We start from the raw sequence: 21,316 nt of genomic DNA, 5'->3' as shown, positions 1-21,316 counted from the left end.
CTTACTGCTTGTCTGACTGTTTGCAGAGCTGAGAGGTCAATGATGGGTCCCCAGAAGCCTGTAGACTCGTCGAGGACTTCCTGAAGAGCACCTTTCTTCAACAGGGTCGGGACTTCAGCCCAGACGGCTAGCCCCATTGCTGATCCCATAGCAAAGGAGTCCATTGACACTGGATTCCTGATCAGGGGAGGGAGAGATGTTGTGAACGGGACACAATACCCTGAAAGAATCACGGAGACTGTCCAGGGTTCGGCCCAGAGTTGCTTCAACCTGTTCCAGCAACTTTGTAGGGATCCCACAACAGGTGGACAGATGGGGTGGGGTGCCTTTCCTAGCATTTGCGGCCTTGGCCGCACCCTCTAGGAATTTTCCTCCCCAGGCGGACTTAGTGCCTTTCCCGTCTTTGGTCGGACAGGGCTTTGTTGACACCGTTGCCTTCGCTGCTATCTTGTTTATCAAGATCTTCATTGGACGCGACTGCTGAGGAGCTGGTGGTTTAAAGGGCTTGGAGTCAAAGCCCTATGGAGGAGGGAGCCCTGGTGGGACTTCATCTCTCAGCAGCATGTTCCACATCCTTCTGCTCAGAGAGGTATCCTCTAAGGATGAGTTCCTGAGCCTGGCGATCTTGGTATTTGGGACCTGCTGGTGGAATCTCTCAGACACCGCACCTCGACGTTTCAGGATGGTGTTTGCCCATAAGTTCAAGACCTGAGGTGCAAGAAACTTGATAGTGCGTGTGCCAGGAAGGAGGAAAATTTCCATTGCTTTCCTGGAAGAAATCCTCGGTTCGAACCAGGATTCCAAGGGTCCCCAACCACAGATCAAGCCAGGAAGTAGCCTGCATGGTATATTTCGAGACCATCTCCTGGTTGAGGATCTCCAATGCCGAGAACGAAACCTAATCGCTGGAGAGCCTCTGTAGAGAGACTCCCTTGGTGAGCTCTTCCAGAGTGATGGAGAGGAAGCTCATCCAAGATCTCAAAATACCTCCTCTGCTGGATGCGAGGAGGTGGGAGAAGCTTGGCAGTAGAGCAGGAACATTGGGAGGAGGAGAGCTCGGAGAGCTGTTGGGTGATCTTAGTCCCGGCACTCTTTAGCCCTTGAGACCAGGGCAAAGCTGCACTGGTCTTAGAGGGCTTCTGAGTGCCAAAGACACGGACTACTAAGACTGTGTCTTTGCCCTCTCGTGGGATGTATCCCCGGATCCGAAAACCTGTTGAGTACCCTAATAAGAGTCAAAACCTGCCAGAATGCATGTTCTGACTTTCTGCTCCCCCCTCCGAAGTGGGACTATCAGCGAAGTCTCCTTCCACCCCAGAGAGCTTCTCTTTGGGTGGGTCACGGGGCATCTCTAGAGTGACTGGTGGTTCTTGTAGGGCTGCAGGTCCTTGAAGAGGACTCTCAGAGAGTCTTGGAGTCCTTAGATTCCTTCCAGAAGGAGGTAGGACTCAAGCATCAAAGGCCGGATGGGATTGTACCTCCTAACTACTGTTGGTGGTGGAGAACTCACCATGCGAGGAGCAACTTCCTCCGAAGGTGAATGGGAGGAAGTTTAGGTCTCGCGCGTCTCCCTCGGCAGAGGTGAGGTAGGAGAGTTTCCAGCGGGATAGACATTAAGGACGGGCCTTGAAAGCCTAACAGGTGTTTGCTTCACCCTATGGGATGCGATCGCATCTGAGACTCCTCTTTTCCTCTTCATGGGAGAATAAGCCAAGGTTCCTCGTGACAGGTCTGCTGGTGCCGTTGGAAGGGAGGTTAGTGATGAGCGTGATGACATGGCAGGCCCGAAGGCTTGCACTACTACTATGACCATGGCCCAGAACCAGGGCTGCTTGCTGACAGACGCACTGTCAGACAGATCTGCTGAAAGAAAAGCGACTGAAGTTTCCCTGTGAAGAGTCTCAACTAATGTTTGCGGTGGTGGGTCCGCTCTTGTAGATCGAATCTTCGGGATCATGAACCCTTCTGTGGAGACTTTCCCTTTTCCCGGTGGTACCGCTGTAATGCATTTGCAGGGAGGGGAATGAGGTGATGGTGACCTGTCACTATCTCTATTGTCATGTTCATTGCATGGTGAAGCCAGTAGAACCTAGTTTGTTTTTCACAATTGCGCAGGAGAGTGATGGCGCGCAAGAGAGCGCTGACGATCCAGATAGTACTGGTGCTTAGGATACACACAGAATGGCACTGTCGAGTAGGAGACCTGGGAAACATTGGTCCTTAGACTGGCAAGCAGGAGATCGCTGGGGTACTGGAATGCGCTGACAAGCAGGCGAGGGCTGATGCACAGAAGGGCGCTGAAATGCTGACGTTCAGGAAAGCGTTGATGTGCTGGAGGGCCCTGGTGCGCTGGAGAGGGTTGGCACGCAGCTAAATGCTTAGGAGGTGCAGAATGAGCAGGAAGGTGTTGAATAGGTGACAGGAATGGTGAAGTCAGATCAGCAAGAAGGTTGAACTGGAACCGGGATGTGTCCTTTGTAAGGGCAACATACACCGACGGGGATCGCGAACAATCCACAGAAGAGTCCAGGACCGAAGTCCGAGGACTAGCTGCAGCGTCGTCAAGAGAAGGTCCAGGAACAGGCGAAGGTTGGGGCCCGAAAGATGACTGAAGCGGAGGCTCCTCTGGGGGAGACGGCTGCTAGGATGAGGCTGAAGAGCCGAAGAGGTGCCTTTTCACCAATGCGTCGAAGATGCCCTCTAGGGGCCGGGGGATCAGCAAGCTGACCTTTAGAAGCAGCAGTCCTCCGCAGAGGAGTCTCTATGAGTGAACTCCCCAAGAAGGATAAACACACTGAGGAGAGACTGATGAAAGACTAAGTTCTCCTCTCCAAGGATGAGCTAGAACCGGGGGAACAGAGTCTGCATCAACAGCTGGAGAGTTTAAAGGTGCACAACGTTGGAAGGGCCAGAGAAGACGCCTCAGACACGACCATGTCAAAAACGGACAGAGGATCTACCTCCGAAGTCGACGACAGCTGCGCATAGCACCACAAATGATGAAGCACAGCAAAGTCATTGGAGGGCAGACCCGGAAGCCCCAAGAATGACCACACCTGCACAAAAGGAGACAGAGACAAGGCCTCACCCGGGATAATGCTAGGGGATGCAATACCATCTCTCGAGGACCGGGGTTGGCCGTAAATTAAAGGGTCCACGCTACAACTTCACGGTCTCTCGGAAGAGACCGAACGAGCAGGTGCTTCGGAGGAAGGTCGGGATGCGGAAGAAAAAGTGTTACAAAAAGCAAAAACAAAAGCATTTAACGGCAGTCCAAATAGGTGAAGGATAAAGAACGGCAACGACAGTACATCATCCGAGCAAAAGTAAAGAGAGATAAACCACCGGTGTGTGAGCAGGAGCAGTAGAAAGCTAACCATCCTAACCCCCCTCTAACAAATCTTAATGGCTCATCATTTCAGATTCGCTAAAAGTAATAACCCCTAATTAATAGTGGAGGTTTGTATTCCAGTTACGGAAAAACTGAAGGACTACGGATTCATTTGATAGGAACCAATTAAATGATTTAGAATCGTGCTCTGCATACTGCAGCATGTAAGCACTTTTTCTAATTTCTTTACTAAAAAACTGTTTTCTATTTCTCATGATATAGTGAAGGTGGGTTTGAATTGAGACATAAATCATGTAATCTGGTAAGGTGAAACTAATGCCTAATACCATGTTAGATGATGTAGGTGATATACTTGTAAAAATTGAAATATTTTTTTTCTTTTCTTTTATAAATATCACAAATTATAAGTAATTTGTTTTTTTCCTAACAGTACATACCTTGAACTACTTTCTTAGGAGTATCTAGGATCTCCTCCCAACCAACCAGAATTTTGTGTAGTTTACCCCCCTTTTCTATGCGGGGTAACCTCTGACGGAGTGATACGCGCCCAGAGACAACCCGGGGTCAGAGAGCATGCTCTCTCAGGTCTCGATCTCCAGTAAGTTTTTGGCAGATAGGTTTCTACTAAGTCCTGTAAGGCACTCGGGGTAGGATGGGCGGGCCATAACCCAAAAGTAGTTCGAGGTAAGTACTCTTAGGAAAAATACAAATTACTTGAAATTTCTGATTTGGTTCAACACGGAGTACTTACCTCGAACTATTTTCTTAGAGGACTTATACCTTAGGAGGTGGTAGTGTCCCACAGGACCCAGAGACTGATGAGGAGAGAAAAGGGGAACCTAGATAGGAGGGGCTAGGTTCTGGTGACCCCCCAAGAGAAAACACGAGAAATAGGGAAAACTACCCAAAAAACTATCTTAGTGTCTAAGTAACTCACCACTGTAAAAATCCTTGGAGACGTATTCTTTCACTGACGATGTATCCCATGGAAGTTAAAAGGATTTCAGAGTCATTTCAGGGAAGGTGATAAGGGAACAGAGGGGGCTAAGGAAGGAACTTATGTCTCTTGGACTTACTGTCCGTGGCTTCCCTGGGGCTACACCTTTAAATCTTCTGAAGCGCTGAAATGACAGGACCGAGAGAGAATCCATCCAAGGACCTCCTCGAACACTCCTTCAAGTAGTGAGCTGTGAAGGTTGACTGACTAGCCCAAGTACCTGCCCTCAGGATTTGGCCGACTGCCATGTTCATCTCAAAGGCCAACGAAGTACTAAGCCCTCTGATGTCGTGGGGTCTAGGCTTACCCGGAAGTGGAACCCCTACACTACTGTAGGCTCTCATGATCACCTGCCTTAGCCAGGAGGAGATCGTATTTTTGGAGATTGGTTTCTTTACTAATCCTGAAGAGACGAACAGACTCTTGATTTCGGGTCGAAGTCTGGCTGTCCTCTCTAAGTACTTCTTACCGCTCTGACAGGGCACAGCCGCAAGTCCCTCGGGTTGTCTGAACGGGGGATTGCCGGCACCGAGAATCCTTCAAACTTGGGGTCCCGGACTGCTGGGTTCTGGGTCTTGACCACGAAAGATGGTACGAACCTGAAGGTAGCTTTACGCAAACCTTTCGAGTGTGACACCACGTATGAAATTCCATAAAGCTCCCCTACTCGTTTTGCTGATGCCAACGCTAACATAAAAACTGTCTCGAGGGTGAGCTCATTGTCCAAGATGTCCTTTAGGGGTTCGAAGGGAGGTTCTGACAGCATCTTCAGGACTCTAGCCACGTCCCACTGGGGTACCCTAACTGCCTGAGGGGGGCACGATTGCTCGAAGCTCTTGATGAGCATCGAGATGTGTCTGGAGGAACCCAGGTCGATGCCCTTCAGGAGGAAGACTTGTCCTAGGGCAGCTTGGACTCCTTTAATGGCTGGGATGGACATATTTACCTCGTCCCTGAGATAGACTAGGAAGTCAGATATCTCCGGGATGGAGGCTTTCAACGACTTGATGTGCTTCGCGACGCACCACTTCATGAAGGTAGCCCATTTTGCCTGGTACACAGCGGCTGACGACTGTCTCAGGTACCCTGACATCCTTGTTGCCGTCTTCGCCGAATATCCTTCCTTCCTCAGGAGACGCTCGATAACCTCCACGCGTGAAGGCAGAGGGACGGAGGGTTTTCGTGGAACGTGTGGTTGCCGGAGGTCTGGTCTGTCCGGAAGGGGCCAAGGTGGAAGGCGCGCCAGTTCCTTTAGATCAGCGAACCACTCTCTCTCCGGCCACCAGGGCGCTACCAAAGTCATCCACGGGTTGTCCGCTCGCCTCACCCTGATGAGGACTTGCCTGAGCATTCTGAAGGGAGGGAAGGCGTAAACGTCGAGGTTGTCCGAAGGGTGTTGGAAGGCGTCCTCGAACGCCGCCCCCGGATCTGGCACAGGAGAACATAACACGGGGAGCTGTGCGTTCAGTCTCGTGGCGAAGAGGTCTATCACTGGAGAGCCCCACTTCTGAATCAGAGTCTTGGCTACTTCTGGGTGCAAGGACCACTCGGACCCTACCACTTGACCCATTCTGGTGAAGCCGTCGGCCAGGACATTTCTCTTCCCTGAAATGAATCTGGCCGAGATCTTGATCTGCTCCATTTCGGCCCATTCAAGAAACTCCGTGAGGTCGCACAACTCCTTCGATTTTACCCCTCCTTGGTTCTTTATGTAGGCCACCACCGCGTTGTCGCACATTAGTGCCACGGTGTTTCCCCGGAGCCTCTGAACGAACTCTAGGCACGCTCTTTGCACTGCCATAATTTCCAGTACGTGTATGTGCAGGATCTTCTCTTCGGCTACCCACCTTCCTCTTGCTGTGCTGTTGAGGAGATGAGCACCACAACCCTCCTTGGATGCATCCATGAACAGGAGCATCTCTGGAGGGTCGGCTGCAAAGGGCATCCTCTTGAGGGTGTTCGATCCGTCGTGCCACCACTCGAGGACCTCCTTCGTCTCCGGGGACATCGGGACCACCTTGTGCGAGGAGTTTCTCTGGTTCCAGGCCTCGTTCAGGTTCCATTGTACTCCCCTGAGTTTGAGTCTACCCTGTGGGACTAGCTTCTCTAACGACTCGAGGTGGCCTATCAGTCTCTGCCAGTCCCTGGCTCTCCTGGGCTGATCCGACAGGAAGGGCCGTAGGATCTGGTCCAAGTTGTCCAGTCTCTCCGCAGAAGGGAAGGCTCTCGCCAACCGGGGGTCTAGGACCATCCCGAGGTAGGTCATCCTGGTGGAGGGTATCAGTTGGGACTTCTCCAGGTGGATGGTGATACCCAGGACGTTGCAGAACTGCAGGAGCTTCGCGCCTTGCTCCCTCAGTACTTCCCCTGAAGCTGAAAGCAACAACCAGTCGTCTAGGTACAGAATCAGGCGGATACCCTGTTCGTGTGCCCAGGCTGAGACTGTTGAGAAGACCCTCGTGAAGACCTGAGGGGCTGTGGACAGACCGAAGCAGAGGGTCTTGAACTGCAATGTTTGGGTACCCCATTTTACCCTTAGGTACATCCTGCTGGAGAGGTGAACAGGGATCTGGAAGTATGCGTTCATGAGGTCTATGGACATCATGAAGTCTCCCTCCCTCAAGGCCGCTAGGACCGACTTCAGTGTCCATCTTGAAGTCGGTCTTGCACACGAACCTGTTGAGAGCTGAGAGGTCTATGACTGGTCTCCCGACCCTTGTCGCTTTCTCCACCAGGAAGAGTCTGCTGTAGAACCCTGGACCCGGGTTCTTGACTGGTTCTATTGCCCCTTTCGCCAGCATCGCAGAGACCTCCTCTTGTAGGGCCGTTCTTCGCAACGGGTCTTTCGGTGCCAACCATTCCGCCTGCAGATCTGGTATCAGAGGTGGGGCAACCTGTACCCTTCTTTTAGGACTGTCACGGTACACAGGTCAGATCCGTGGTCTCGCCGTGCTTGCCAAAAATGTTTGAGGCATCCCCCCACCTGAGGCTTCGGCAGGAGTAGGGGGCCTCTCTCTCTCTCTCTCTCCTTCGAGAGGCGCGGCCCGACCGATCCCTTCTGGCGGCCGAATAGGAAGGCCTGAAGGCTGACTGCGCAGCCGGTGTTCCTCTACGGATGGGCTGCGAAGGTTGCTGCCAGGATGTTGTAGGGGCGTCTCTCCTGGGCTGGTTAGGTGAGGCGCGAGGGGGGAGAGGGACGTCGGAGGGTGTCCTTCTATGGGCGGGTCTTCTCGCTGGAGGGGTTCTGGGTTCTCCCGCATCCTTTAGCTTCCTAACCCTCTCCACCGTCTCTTCCCCCGCCTTGAGGGGGAACATTGAATCGTCCCACAGTGGAAGGCTCCTCAGGGACCTCGCTTCTCTGTCAGGTAGCCTCCTTACCAGTTTGCTGAGCACAGTGTCCCTTTTCCTCAGTATCCAGTTGGCAGCCTGCACTATGGATTGATGGGATAGGAACTTCAGGGCCTTACCTCCCGAGCTAATCAGCTCCTTCAGCAAGGCCTGATTCTCTGGGCTTGCGAGGTCGTGCGAGGACTGGAACCCCACCAGCGTGGAAGCCCACCAATCCAGCCACGATGACACGTGAACCAAGTCCTTGGCCAGCTCCTCCATCATGGAGGTCTCCGCAGGGGAGAAACAAACCGGGGCAGTGGTAGCCCTCTCCTCTGCTGCTCCTTGTCCCAGGATGGCGACTGCTGGCTCCACCGAACAGGGCCCAGCGTGGTGTCCTTCTGGGAGGTAGCACCGGCTCTGTGTCTTCAGGCCTTGGAGAAGTCTAGAGGCGCTCTGGCTCTTGGGAGCTTCCGGGTGGTTGGCAACGATCTTGTCAACGTGCGCCATACCCAGCTTCACATCCTTAGCCAAAGGGAGGGCTAGCGAGGGCCTCTGTTGTACAGGTGCATCCACCAGCCTGCTGAGGCTCGAGGGCCAGACTTCGTCAGTAGAGGGCTCAGGTTCGTCCAACCTATGGTGACGCCTAATGAGGCCTATCACCCTCCTGTATGCTGAAACTTCCGCTGGCGAACCTTCTGCACGGTCCTCTACATTCTCCATTGGGCGCTCCAGTTCTCGTGACGGAGGACCTCCGACGGGGGGAGTCGTACGTGGAGGAGGCATCTTCCTGGAGTGGTCCAGTATCCTCGCTTCAGGGAGTAGGACGGGCATCGCCGTTGGAACGGAGGCTTCCGTCCTGGATTTATCCCTTCTTCCGGCGGACCAGGGGTCTGCGGGCTTGCTCATCGAGGAAAGGAGTCTCTCTCATTCCAGACGATGCGTCGAAGATTTTGAGGCCGGGCCGCGGCAGCCACACCGAAGGGGAGACTCTCTCCGCTGGGCGGATGGAGTCGGAACCTTCGCGGACTTATGCCTGTCCCTTGGTGCCTGATGAGACGAGTCCCTCCGTCGGTCATACCTGCTGCTGGAGACAAATCCTACAGGTGAGCGGGACCTAGGGAGCCATCCCGAGGTGCTCGGGACTGCTGAAGCCCCCAGGAGTTGGCTACGGGGGATGGCGACCCGCACCCATTCTTCCTCCGGCGAATCGTTTCTCTTAAACTTCCTCCTGGGGGATCTAGAGTGCCTACTCATGTGGCGGGATCTTGAACGGGAACGTGAGCGAGATCGCCTCCGGCGGGACCTATCTCGCCATCTCCTATGGTCCCTCGGGGCTCCGTCTTCCGATGAGTAGGAGTAGGCCTCGACCGAGGAGCCCAAAGACCTGTAGGACCTCGCTGAAGGGCCTGAGTCATGCCTCGTTGCTGGTGGGTCCACATGGTGTTCGGTCGGCGACGAAGGCTCCAGGAAGACAGCCGGGAACGTAGCTGAAGGCGCTGGAGGGGAGAGGGGGAGCTCCTCGCTGGGAAACAAGGTCTCAAACTCCTCTTCCATCCTCATGGGAGATCTGAAGGGCGTCTTCGGAGGCGCCCACGCGAGGGTGTCTGACGGCGGCGAGTCCTCCTTCTCGGTGGCACCCTCGGCTGCCGACGCACCTGAAAAACCTGCCCAAGAGGCGGGAGAAGAGACTGCAGCAGTTTTACCCCACATAGAATCATCCGACGAGACGGGACCTGCTTTCACCAGGGCTCCGTCCCCCGAACACACACCCGCCCCTCCCTCAGGCCCCCCACTTGCCTGGATTGAAAAGACAATCCCACTGTCAGGTAAATCAGACTCCTGGGGAAGGACCACAGGCCGCTTCCCCGCAACAGACTTACCTCGACCCTTACACTGGGTAGGGGAAGACGGCAGAGAGAGACTGTCCGACGAGACGCCGGGCGAAGCGAGAGGCGTAGAGACGCTGGGCACCTCGTTCCAGGACTCGCACTCCGGACACGTGGCTGTAGGGGAACACACACTGCCCATACACGAAGAACACAAGGAGTGCGGGTCAACTTCAGGCTTAGAGAGGAAAGCGCCACACGATTTGCCGGCCATAGGGCCAGGCCAACGACGGGGATGCCCCATAACGCTCTTGTAAGACACCGCGAGAGACAGGAACACAGAGGGAAAAGGACAGGGAAGAGCACAAAGGGACCACGTGAGAGACAAAGGGTCGCACAGGGTAAGAACGTGTCGGGATGTTACCTGTGACGCGACCAGAAACTTACTGGAGATCGAGACCTGAGCAAGCATGCTCTCTGACCCCGGGTCGTCTCTGGGTGCGTATCACTCCGCCAGAGGTTACCCAGCATAGAAAACGGGAGTAGGGTAAACTACACAAAATTCTGGTCGGTTGGGAGGAGATCCCAGATACTCCTAAGAAAGTAGTTCGAGGCAAGTACTCCGTGTTGGAACAATTATATTTTTAAGCCATCCATATTATTTAATCCTGACTTTTTTCTATATTCTCTGTTACCACCAACAAAGCATCACACATGGTATGAGGTGCACTGACAGCCAGCCACATTTGAGACTCAACAGCCACCATTACCTTTCACTAAAAGAACCGCCCCAGCCCCACAAAACGAGAATCATGCGTTAAAAAATGTAACCCACACACACTCTACATTTCTTGTATAAACAAATTCTAAACATCTACCAGTATATTTTTAACCCTTTTACCCCCGGGGTATTTGGAAATTTCCCACCCTTAACCCCCAGGGGGTTATTTTTTTCCAAGCACATTTTGCAGTATATTTTATTTAAATTGCTCTAACAGCCTTAATTTTTGTCATAGAAAGGTCAGGTTGGTCTCATTCTCTTGGAAAATGTCTGAATTTTCTAAATAAAATTATCAAAAAATATGAAAAACTAATTTTTATAGCATTTTTTTTGCAAGGACGTACCGGTACGTCCATGGGGGTAAAGGGATGGCTTTTGTGAAACGTACCAGTACGTCCTTTGGGGGTAAAAGGGTTTATGTCTAATAACATGGCAAAGAACAAAAGTAGTTTTGTCATATAGATGTTAGGTACCAAGATCTTCGACTATACAGTACTGTAATGTATTACACAAATGAAAACTTGAGCATAAAGTATATTTTAAATTAATCACTGTAACCCTCTGGTGATATGAATCCATTCTTGTAAACAAATATTTGGTAAAAACAGCGATTCATCTGAAGATAACAACATTTGCATATGAATAAAGGGAGATTCTGGCCCCAATGGAAAATTTTATTTATTATTTAGTTAATACACAAACTAGCAGCTCACCACAAACTGGTTGATGACATTTAAAGCTTGATTTTAAGAATGCACATGTAACTTTTCATACAAAAGACTGTGTTTGCAATCAACTAACTCGTGTTTCATAAAATTTTTGAACGGCCATTCTTTATCCTAGCATCGAATACAGCGAAATGTAAAAATATAAAAAATTCTTTATAAAAAACTCCATCGTAACCTAAGTTTAACAAAGAAATGAGTCAATTCCTCTTACCAGCATGTTTGGTATTTGTCAATTTCTTTTCATGTAAAACTGGACACTACATTCGTAACAACAAAAATCAGCAATGAATGTAAGTCAAAATGAGAAGTGTTATAAATCGTCAAATACAGAGTAATGGGATAAAGGGAAAGTCAAAACATGAAATCTATCATTAAAAATTGGCAAATAATAATGAAGAGTATATAAAAATTGCCAAAACAAGTCAAAACATATAGATTAGTTAGTTACAAATTATACCAACAATATTCAAGTTAATCTCAATCATCTGACGACAAACCAAACCAGAACAAATATCGGTCATTGCTTTTGCTAATGTGTGTGGGCAGAGGGAGAATCTTTTCTTATAGCTGTAATGGAGTTATATTTAGTCATGCATTTTACATTTCATATCAAATATTATTTAACCATACTTTATGTATGAACCTCTTTTAATAATTTCTATTACAATTTCTATGCAAAAGATTTATCGCTGAATAGTTTACAAGTGTTAGCTATAAAGTTGTCATGTATATTCTTGTTATTCATAACTACGTTGGGCATGGATGAACACAAAAAGGCGGCCGGGTGCAAAGAAGTGCGGACAGTTTAAAAACGGACTGCGCAGTAGTCCTAACCATGACAAATTGAAACTTTCATTCAAATATTAAGCGGATCTCTGTAACACAAGAAACAAAAATGGTGGACATAGAACTGACTTGAGAGAGCAAATTTAATTAGATCTCTCAGGCATTTTTCATTTCTTTCTACTTTATTCGTATTCCTTACTTACGATAAAAAAAAAAATATCAACGTAACTCGGTTTACACACAATTTCGCATAGTATGATATTTATCATTTTGTAATCAATCAAAATTATTGCTACAGCATGAAAAATCAAATCATTTCTACACAATTTTCAACACAATTCTTGTATTTTTTTATGGATATTTTTAAAATTATCTATTCATTTTTGCATATTTTCCAAGACTTCTCAGAGTTTTCAAAAATACAATCTTTCCTTGATATATTGCAACAAATCTGAAGTTCATATGAGTTATAGTTTGGCCGTAACGAGGGTAAAAAACTTCTCTGGGAATGCAATTTTTTGTCCGGTCAAAAAAGATGAGTCTGACAGCTCATATGTCACTGGCTGGATCACCAAAGGGTTATTCAATGATTGATAAAAACGAAATATATACTCACAAAGGCAGTCGGCATATTTGTCGGCATTGTATAGGTGTGTGTATAGGAGTTTGCGTTAACTGAAGTGGGAGGTGAATACATGAAACGCTGGCCAGTGGGAGCACTAAAATTTGCATTCTGTTGTGGAGTTCCTGGGCCTGAGGGTAGACCAGCTGACCCTGGGGTAGAAGGAGGACCTGATCCATCTTTGCCTTCAGTTCCACCTTTACCTCCATAGGAAGGTAATACTGATAAACAACCTAATCTTGAAACTGGCTTTGTCTTTATTCTGGCTAGAATGGGCTTACCCTGAAAAAAAGAAAATAGAAAAAAAAAAGTTAGTGATTTTTCCATAAACTGATAAAAATATTTAATCATTTATATGAAGTTTCTATTTTAAGCTTTCTTCACTCCATCCACCCACCCAATACCTTGGCCTTCCTTTTGTACTTCTCCCATCAACTTTTGCATTCTTCACCTTCACCTGACGACAACTTTCCATTCTCTTCATGGCCAAACCACCAACACATTCATATCCATTCTAGCTGCTAAATTATTCCTTATACCCATTCTAATTGTCACAACTTTGTTCCTAGCACTATCTAATAGAAATACACCAATCATACTTCTCAGAGACATTATCTCAAACACATTCAATTTCCGTTTCTCCGTCACTTTCATTCCCAACAACTAGGATCCATACATCACTGTTGGTACAATCACTTTCTCATACAGAACTCTTTTCATTCATTCATTACCACTTCCTTTCCTTCACTGCACCAACAATTTACATCCATCATTCACTCTATAAGTGCATCTGCTTCCACTTCACCATTTGAAGCAACAGCAGAACCAAAGTACAGTATTTAAGACTGACCTACTTCAAGTAACTTTCCATTCAACCTACCACCACCTCCCTTCTCATGCATCTTGTAACCTTACTCTTACTTACATTAACTCTCACCTTTCTTCTTTCACAAACCCTTCCAAACTGTCACTAATTGCCACCGGTTCTAATCCGAATCTGCAACCAGAACAGTATCATCCACAAACAATAACTGATTTTCCTCCCACTCATGATCACTCACAAGTAACAAGACTCTCACTGGAAACCATTCGCTCATTTCATTTCCTATCCTAAGACACTGTTTACTGGCTATGTAAAATCTCTTTACTGCTTGCAACAACCTTCCACCAATTCCATATAACCTCATCACATTCCACATTGCCTCCCTATCAACTCTATCATAAGCTTTCTCCAGATCCATAAACATAACATACACCTCCATGCCTTTTGTTAAATATCTTGCATATCTGCTTAACTGTAAAATTGCAATTCATACATCCATTCCCTCTTCTAAAACCACACTGTACTTCTAAGATTGCATCCTCTGTTTTATCCTTAATCCTATTTATTAGCACTCTACCTTACACTTTTCAAAACACACTCCAACTAGTACCCCTTCCCTTGAATTACAACACTCATACACATCTCCCCTACCTTTATGTAGTCAGGGATGCCAGTCAACTTTCTCAAAAAAAAAACCCGAGATTAACTATAAGGAATTTCCCGTTTTCATTTCAAGATTTAATATTAAATAACTTACTAACACCTGCATAGAGAAGTTATTTTATGTTGGAAGAATATTCCAATTAATATAAAAAAAAAGTTGTGTAAATTATAATATACAAAATAATACTCTAAAGACGACACAGATTACAATGATGTTTTTTATAAGTCAAGAAGCTTTTTCTATTCTTATCAACTATAATCTTTAACATCAGGATAACAAAGTTTCTTGGGTTTATGATAGATTTGAGTAAACAGCAATAAGCTATAAGAATAAATAGTAAAACTTAAACTTGCAGTTATGGTTAGACTTAGAAGTTCATGGAATTTCACCTTTGCAGATAGCATTTCAATTAAATCAAAATCAACTTATAAATAACTCTAAAGACTAATTTCAAAAATATTAATGGAAACAAAATTCCTATGCTTATTTAATTTTCATGCACAATATTGAAGCCTGGATAAAATGTTCATTTTAATATAACTACATAATTCTTGTTAAAAAAATTTTTTTTTCCCAAACAGAGCTTTGTGAAATTTTTCCAATAATTCTCTTCCTTTCCTTTTTCAAGTTTCTTACGTATTTCTTTTGCAGTTATCTCAAACTATTCTGAAACTTGAACCATTCAGGAAAAGAGAACTAGGAACATATTGAAATAATCAGCAAATCGATGGGTTTGGTCTTTTCTCTCAAGGCAGAAATGCACAAGAAAATTGGGGATCAGGGAATGTTAATAAGGATACATCAACATTTTTTAGTTTTCAGCATTCACTCGTCTATTTGTGCCCCAACACCCTGCAAATGGCAAAATATGACTATCATCTCCTTATACAAAAGGTCACTGGATAAGGTTCTAAAAACTATAAGCTTAGGAAAAAGTAAGACTCTTACCTTGAACGTTTGCACAGTTCCCCTTAGAAACCAATAGGCTTTTTGTGCATCTTCGTCTGACTCGAACGTTACATACCATGATGAATTGTGGACAAACTCGCATGAAACAACTTTAGGGCAATCATCACTTTTAAATACAGCCTGTAACAAGTAAAAAAATAAATTTAAAGAGTCGGTAAAAAGTGATGTACAAGACAAAAATTCATGTTTTTACAACTGACAAAAAATACAGAAAAAAAAAACATAAGCACAACCAGCTAACATCTTACAAGGGCAGTCCTTGTATTAAAAAAAAAAAAAAAAACTATTTATGAAATGAACATGGATAATCTTTCATCAAGGTAACTGCTTATATAAACTATGGTATTACCAAGTTCACAAACACTCAAAACTACGAGTGAAAAAAAAAAAAAAAAAAAAAAAAAAAAAAAAAAAAAAAAAAAAAAAAAAAAAAAAAAACTCATAAAATGACAAATTTCAAGTTCTTTGCATTTTTCCTTAACTATTCCAACAGTTTCTTACATAGGAATAAGATACTCAGTAAAGGTGGAACACGGCTCTTAAAACTTTTAACAAGGTGTCAACAACCAATAAGATGGGAAGCACAACCAGCCTGTTGGCCTCACTGATAAACCAGTTTGATTGCGGACTGGACTTATGGGGTAAATGTGTGAATTGAAACCAGGTTTGTAGTTAGGAAAAATACTTTGAAGTTTATCATGTTCCTACACAAATACAAACTTCATCTAGCTGAAATTTTTATGTGGGATTACTGCACTTAAGCATGATAATGCATGGAGTGGAAATACTTACAACTAGTTAACCAGTGGCTTGAGCGTGTCAACGGGCCATGCACTAGAGGAGATTGAACGTAATAACACTGTCATTACAACTGTCTCAGGCAATGATAAGCAACAGGTTTGCAATATACAAAATAAAATGGGTTACCCAGACAATCCACACTTCCCCTCATAAGGAGTGTTGGGATGACACTTTATGAAATTATATAAAACAGCTATGAGCTACATGGGGCTTACCTACACAGGTTAAACACAGCTAACAAAGTGTTGGATGCTGTACCAACTGAGAGGGGAAGGTGAAAAAAAAAAATAAATGCTAGTCACTAAAACATTCACCCCAGGGCCAACTGCTGATGGTCCTGTGTTAGGAGCAAAGGTAGCTAAACCACTTGCTGAGTACCTACGACAGGTCCTAGAGAATATTCCTTAAGATATGTGGGTCAAGTTCTGCAGGCAGTGGGCTCTGAAGGTAGTCTACCGTTTCCAGACAATTGGTTGTGAAAACTGAATCAACAAAAGGTTATTTCAAAATGCCAAAAAGGTGCTTACGCTACTGACATCATGACCTCAGGGTCGAATCTCCCTATGAAAGGAAGGAGAATGATTGACTGCTCAATCAATGGTTTCTCTGAATTATACAGAAATGGTATTCTAAAAAAAATTCATTTTCATTTATCCCAATACTAACAACAAGATGTTTTAAATGAGGAAGAGCTCTACTTATGCACTTGAGATAGCATCTTATCCCCCTCACAGTTTACAAAAGTCGTCGATAAGAATCATCAGTTATTTCAGACTTAAAATCTAAAGGATGTGAATGTAGTTAAACGGATTTTTGGTCCTGCCATTAAACTCAAGACCCGACTCACTTGGCAATAAACTCTGGGACGAAGAGGTACAAGACCAAACTCACTTAGCAATAAACTTAGGAACAAAGGAAATTCTGATTTAAACTCCTTGAATGAATGACGTTGGCAGAGGCTAAAGCAAACAATGGCTAACTTCAATGGAAAAGAACTTTGGTTATGTTCCAAGGAGGTGGTCTCACTCCCAACTGGGGGCAGGCCACGTCCCAAGAAGGTGGTCTCGCTCGCAACTGGGAACAATGACAACTCTACCGAAGAAATATCAATTCCTTTTAGCCTAAAGACCTGCCTCAAAGTTGAACGATAACCTTTCACCACAGCATTTCCTCCTGGAGACTAAGTAAAAATTCAGCTACAGTAGTCTTGAATGGTGCGATTTCCCATTTATGCTGCAGTCACTATTCTCATAAATTTTCTGTACCTGCGAAGCTGTTGAAAATCTGCAAGTCAAGGGCCACTAAACTTATAACTTTTCAAGCATATTGGTAGGTCTACATTAGGTGACTAATCATAAATTTACATTTCATTAACATAATTTCATGATAAATAGCCTATTTGATGAAAAATTCGAGGACAAAATCAAATTCTAACTTGGTGAGTCCAGCTGACAAAAAGTAGTTGTGGTTGGTTACCTTGTCGGCAACCTTTCTTTCTCTAACATTTCAATAATTTTAATTCTAGTGTTAATGATGGTATATTAAAGCGTTATTTTTGTTTAGTACAATATATATAAGCTTTATTTTTACCTTGTGGGTTTTCAAGATTTTCCCATGTAGGCTGGGGTTTATTTATCGGCAATGAATAGCCTACCTTAACTTTCGGTAACGAGTCGGCACTACTTTCCGTTGTATTTTAATCAGTAAAGAATTTCTTTACAAAGATATATTTTTGTGTAATACATAGTATATAAAAGCCTCTCTCTCCATAACAAATATTATGGTTTACATTGGGCAACCTGAGTTTGGCCATGAAATTAACCTTACTAAATTTTTCTCTCGCAGCAACTGGTCCAGGTATCACTCTACTTGGGACCACAGCGGAGCTTTTAGTCATATTTAGGTTGCAAGACAACCTGACTATTCAGAACCCCATCAAGCAGAATGGGGAAAGGCGTAGACACCTAGATTGTTCTACGGATGTTGGAAGGCACCCTCGAATGATGCATCAGGGTCTGGGACCGTGGAGCATTACACCAGAAGTTTCCAGTTGAGGGATGTTGCAAACAGGTTTATCACTGGCAAGCCCCAGTCATTATATTGTTCGCTATCCAAGGACTCAAAGACCATTTGGTTCCAACCTATATGAGTCTTCCTGCTCAGTTTGTCTGCAGAGATGTTTTCTTGCCTGGTATGATACAGACTGACAAGAAAAGCACTTTCTCCAGCTAGCACAGACTTTCAACAGCTAGAAGGAAAAGCTGCTTTGAAATGGTACCTCCTTGAGTATACCAACATGGTTGTGTTGTTTGCTTTTAGTGCTAAAGGCCTAGGAGATGTCTTTCAACTCTAGAAAGTTGATGTGACACTGACAATCTGACTCGGACATTGTCCGGATGCCAAATGTTGCAGATGTGGCCCCCTTCATTCCCTCAACACATTCATGAACAGCAATTCCAGAAGGGGGGGAGGTGATCTACCCCTTTGAAAAGGTTGGATCTGTTAGCAATATACTTGCATCTCTTTTTTGCTCCTCCTCCAACAGCACCAACATTCCTAGAGGATCTCTGCTTTGCAACCATAGATGTGAGCACATGTGAAGGCGGCTGTTTGAGAAAAGGTGACATAAGAGTAGTTGTCACTGGAGGGCCTGCAACAATTTCCACCTTAGAAACATGTAATTAGACTGATACCAAAATGAAAACCCTAGTGAATAATTAGGGAGGGGGGGGGGGGTTTAGACAGCCCAAAATAAATTACCTTGAAGAGGTATTGTATACCTTTTGTTTTGTTAGCCACTAGAAATTGGAGGTACTTATTGGAGGAACACTTGAAGGTATACATCCTTCAGGTCTATTGCGACCATGAAGTCTAGTGGTCTTATAGCTTGTGGCAGTGATGACCATCTTGAACGGAATCTGCAGAACAAACCTGTTCAAGGCAGCGAGGTCTATACTAGTCTCCAGCCTCTGAACACCTTTTCAAAAATAGTCAACGGTAGAAGCCAGGAGAATGGTAAAAGACCTACCTGGATAGTGTCCTTTTCTACCATAGTCCTGGTCTCTGCCCAAAAGAGGTGCATCCTTTAAAAATCCGTGTCAAGGACAATGACCTCATTGGAGGAAGAACTAGGGAGGGAGAAGTTGGTGAATGGGACGAAATAACAAACGCAGGTCACTTACTGCCCAGTGTTCTGCCCTTAAGACTGCCTTCTCATACATCTGAAAGTTAAGCATCCCCTCACTGGTTTTATTGAGGGGCGGGTAATGGGCAAACGGGCCGTTGGCATGGATTAACCCCTCACTCTTTCCCAATCTTATCCGAAAAGGGAGCCCTCTCCTAGTTCTGGCGTTTGTCGATGGATTGGGCAGGGAAGACAGAAACTCCTTAGTAGGCTTACGAGCCTGTGTAGCTATAACCAAAGCTCAGCAGCCTAGGTGCCAAGATGCCAGAATGTTACAGCTCAATCTGGGAGGTAGTCTCAGAATGTTACAGCTCAATCAGGGAAGTAGTCTCGCCTATCCCTCCTCCCCTTCATTATTCCCATAACATCTCCTAAAGGGACAAGGGATGGTCCTCTAATAGAGGCATTACGTAGGGGAAGGATTTCGATGCAGGTAACCTGTCTCTGGAATCTGGAGATGATGGCATTGGATTTCAATGCGAGTAACGTGTTTATGGAATCTTGAGATGATGTTTGAGGACTCTGTTGGCCAAATGGTTCACTGCCTTATGTGTAAGAATTCCATTGCCTTGGCACCTGTCAAGATGTTCTTGAAAACCCTACGCTTATCGTGATAGGACAGATTTTTAGTGGTGGCTAAATACCCAACTGTGCCCAAGCAGTGGTCCATCCAGCCAACCATTTCTCTCCTTTCCATATTTACGGCTTACGCTGTAGAAAAACCTACTGATTGGGCCACCAACCGATCTGTGGCTATGCCTTGGGCGCAAGCCAAACCTGGTGGATCTAGTGGTAGAGGAGTCGGTTAGCTTCTTGTACTCTGTAGTAACTCCTGTCAGACAAATGGAGGCGTAATGACTTTGGATAGCTTCCCAGCTGCCAACATCAATCACAACAACTAGAGGCGTCTATTGGCTATAGGAGCCCTGCATAGTTAATCCCGTCAGTCTCCCGTTTGATGGATGCAAGGAGCCTCACTCAAAATATTAACTTTCCTGATACTGGCTATGACGTACAGAAAAGTTGACTGACTCACCTCCTTGGTGCAAGGCTCCAGTGGCCCAACAAGAGGTGTTGTTGGATGTCTGAGTTATCAGGAAAAGCATAATCTCCCTCTTACGATGCCACAACTGGACAACAAGGATATGCCTAGAACTCTAGGTTCTTCCCTGAGTCTAGAGGCATGGTTCTATGGGACAGTAGTATTGCCTGTTTTCCAGTAAAGGAAGCCAGGATGCTAGGTGATTCCTTATTATCTATTGCCGTCTCTTGAGCCTTGACTGAAGGTTTTGACGATTCTTGCGTCCTTTGCAGGCGGATCCCCCCTCGGCAATCTTGGGGGAGCTGTGCATCTCCCGAAGAAAGGATCACATTGGAATAATAACCAACTCTTCCCACAAGAGTAATGATTCTTAATTTGGGTTTAACAGGCACAGCTTAATGGAACTCCAGACGTTGCTCCAATCTTGACACGGGCTATTAAAGCACGCTTGGAAACCTGTAAAGGTATAGCAAACATCTGATCCTTCCTCGCAGCCACCAATAGTGTTTATTAAGCAAATCACTTCTGTATGTATGTATGGATGTGCGAGACCGATTGATTATTAGATATATATGCTACAGGAGCATGATCACTGTCCGCGATCTTTACCCCAGAAGGGGTTGCCAACAAGTGTGCGAGAGCAAGATGGAGAACATGTGGCAGAGCAATGTCAGCACGATCTACCTCCGCAAGCAATTGCGAGCCAAAGGGGGTTAAGTTGAAAGAGCGTGCTGATAAAAACTAGCACTACCCCTTGCCACAGTTCACGAGTCTCTCGTAACTACAGCATGGTTGTAATCCATAAATGGTACCTCTCCAAGGAGCACCAAAGAACTAGAGCACTCAAACAAGGGAAAGAGCTAGCTCTCCTGACCTATCTGGTCCGTTGAGCCACCAGGTAATGTAAACAACAAGGGTTTGTATTAATGTAGGAACAATTTTGCATACCCTATCCCCACAATGTAAATCAGAATATAACAAATATTCAATTCATCAGAAAAAAAATATTCCATTCATTAACACCCTGCTACACAATTAAAAAATTACCTATTACAATCATACATTTTTAGTTACTGTATAGTAGTTTTATAGCAAAGGTTGCGTACAAATTGTATCACCAGGAATAATTTACATTTGTAATATGCTGTTTTCATTATAAAATAAATTTTTGAACATACTTACCTGGTAGTTATCTAAATAGCTTACGTCCCCGACGTCACGACAGAAAAATTAAAAAAACTCGCGCCAATCGTCGATTGGATAGCCAGGTGTACCACCTTGCGCCCCTAGCGAGGTATCTAGAAACCATCCCATGGATATCCATATTTTCCATGCCTCTAGTCTCTAGAGGGGAGGAGGGGGGGATATTTAAAGATACATAACTACCAGGTAAGTATGTTCAAAAATTTAT

At 45.5% G+C, this 21,316-nt stretch overlaps 1 protein-coding gene across 5 annotated transcripts in view; it reads right to left on the bottom strand.

The window, feature by feature from the left end:
- The window catches only part of Larp4B (La-related protein 4B), a 118,973-nt gene that overhangs the window by 20,198 nt on the left and 77,459 nt on the right, over window positions 1–21,316 (bottom strand). For all 5 annotated transcript variants that reach the window (XM_068388581.1, XM_068388573.1, XM_068388564.1 and 2 more), the window contains exons 5-6: window positions 14,858–14,998; window positions 12,417–12,704 (exon numbers count right to left, since the gene is read on the bottom strand). In XM_068388581.1, coding sequence (XP_068244682.1) covers window positions 12,417–12,704; window positions 14,858–14,998 — 429 coding nt within the window. The remainder of the gene's footprint in view (window positions 1–12,416; window positions 12,705–14,857; window positions 14,999–21,316) is intronic.

Source organism: Palaemon carinicauda, chromosome 1, assembly GCF_036898095.1.
Source record: "Palaemon carinicauda isolate YSFRI2023 chromosome 1, ASM3689809v2, whole genome shotgun sequence".
Taxonomy (NCBI): Eukaryota; Metazoa; Arthropoda; class Malacostraca; order Decapoda; family Palaemonidae; genus Palaemon; species Palaemon carinicauda.
Note: the sequence above shows the minus strand (reverse complement) of the source record. Positions and strands in the feature narration are given on the sequence as shown.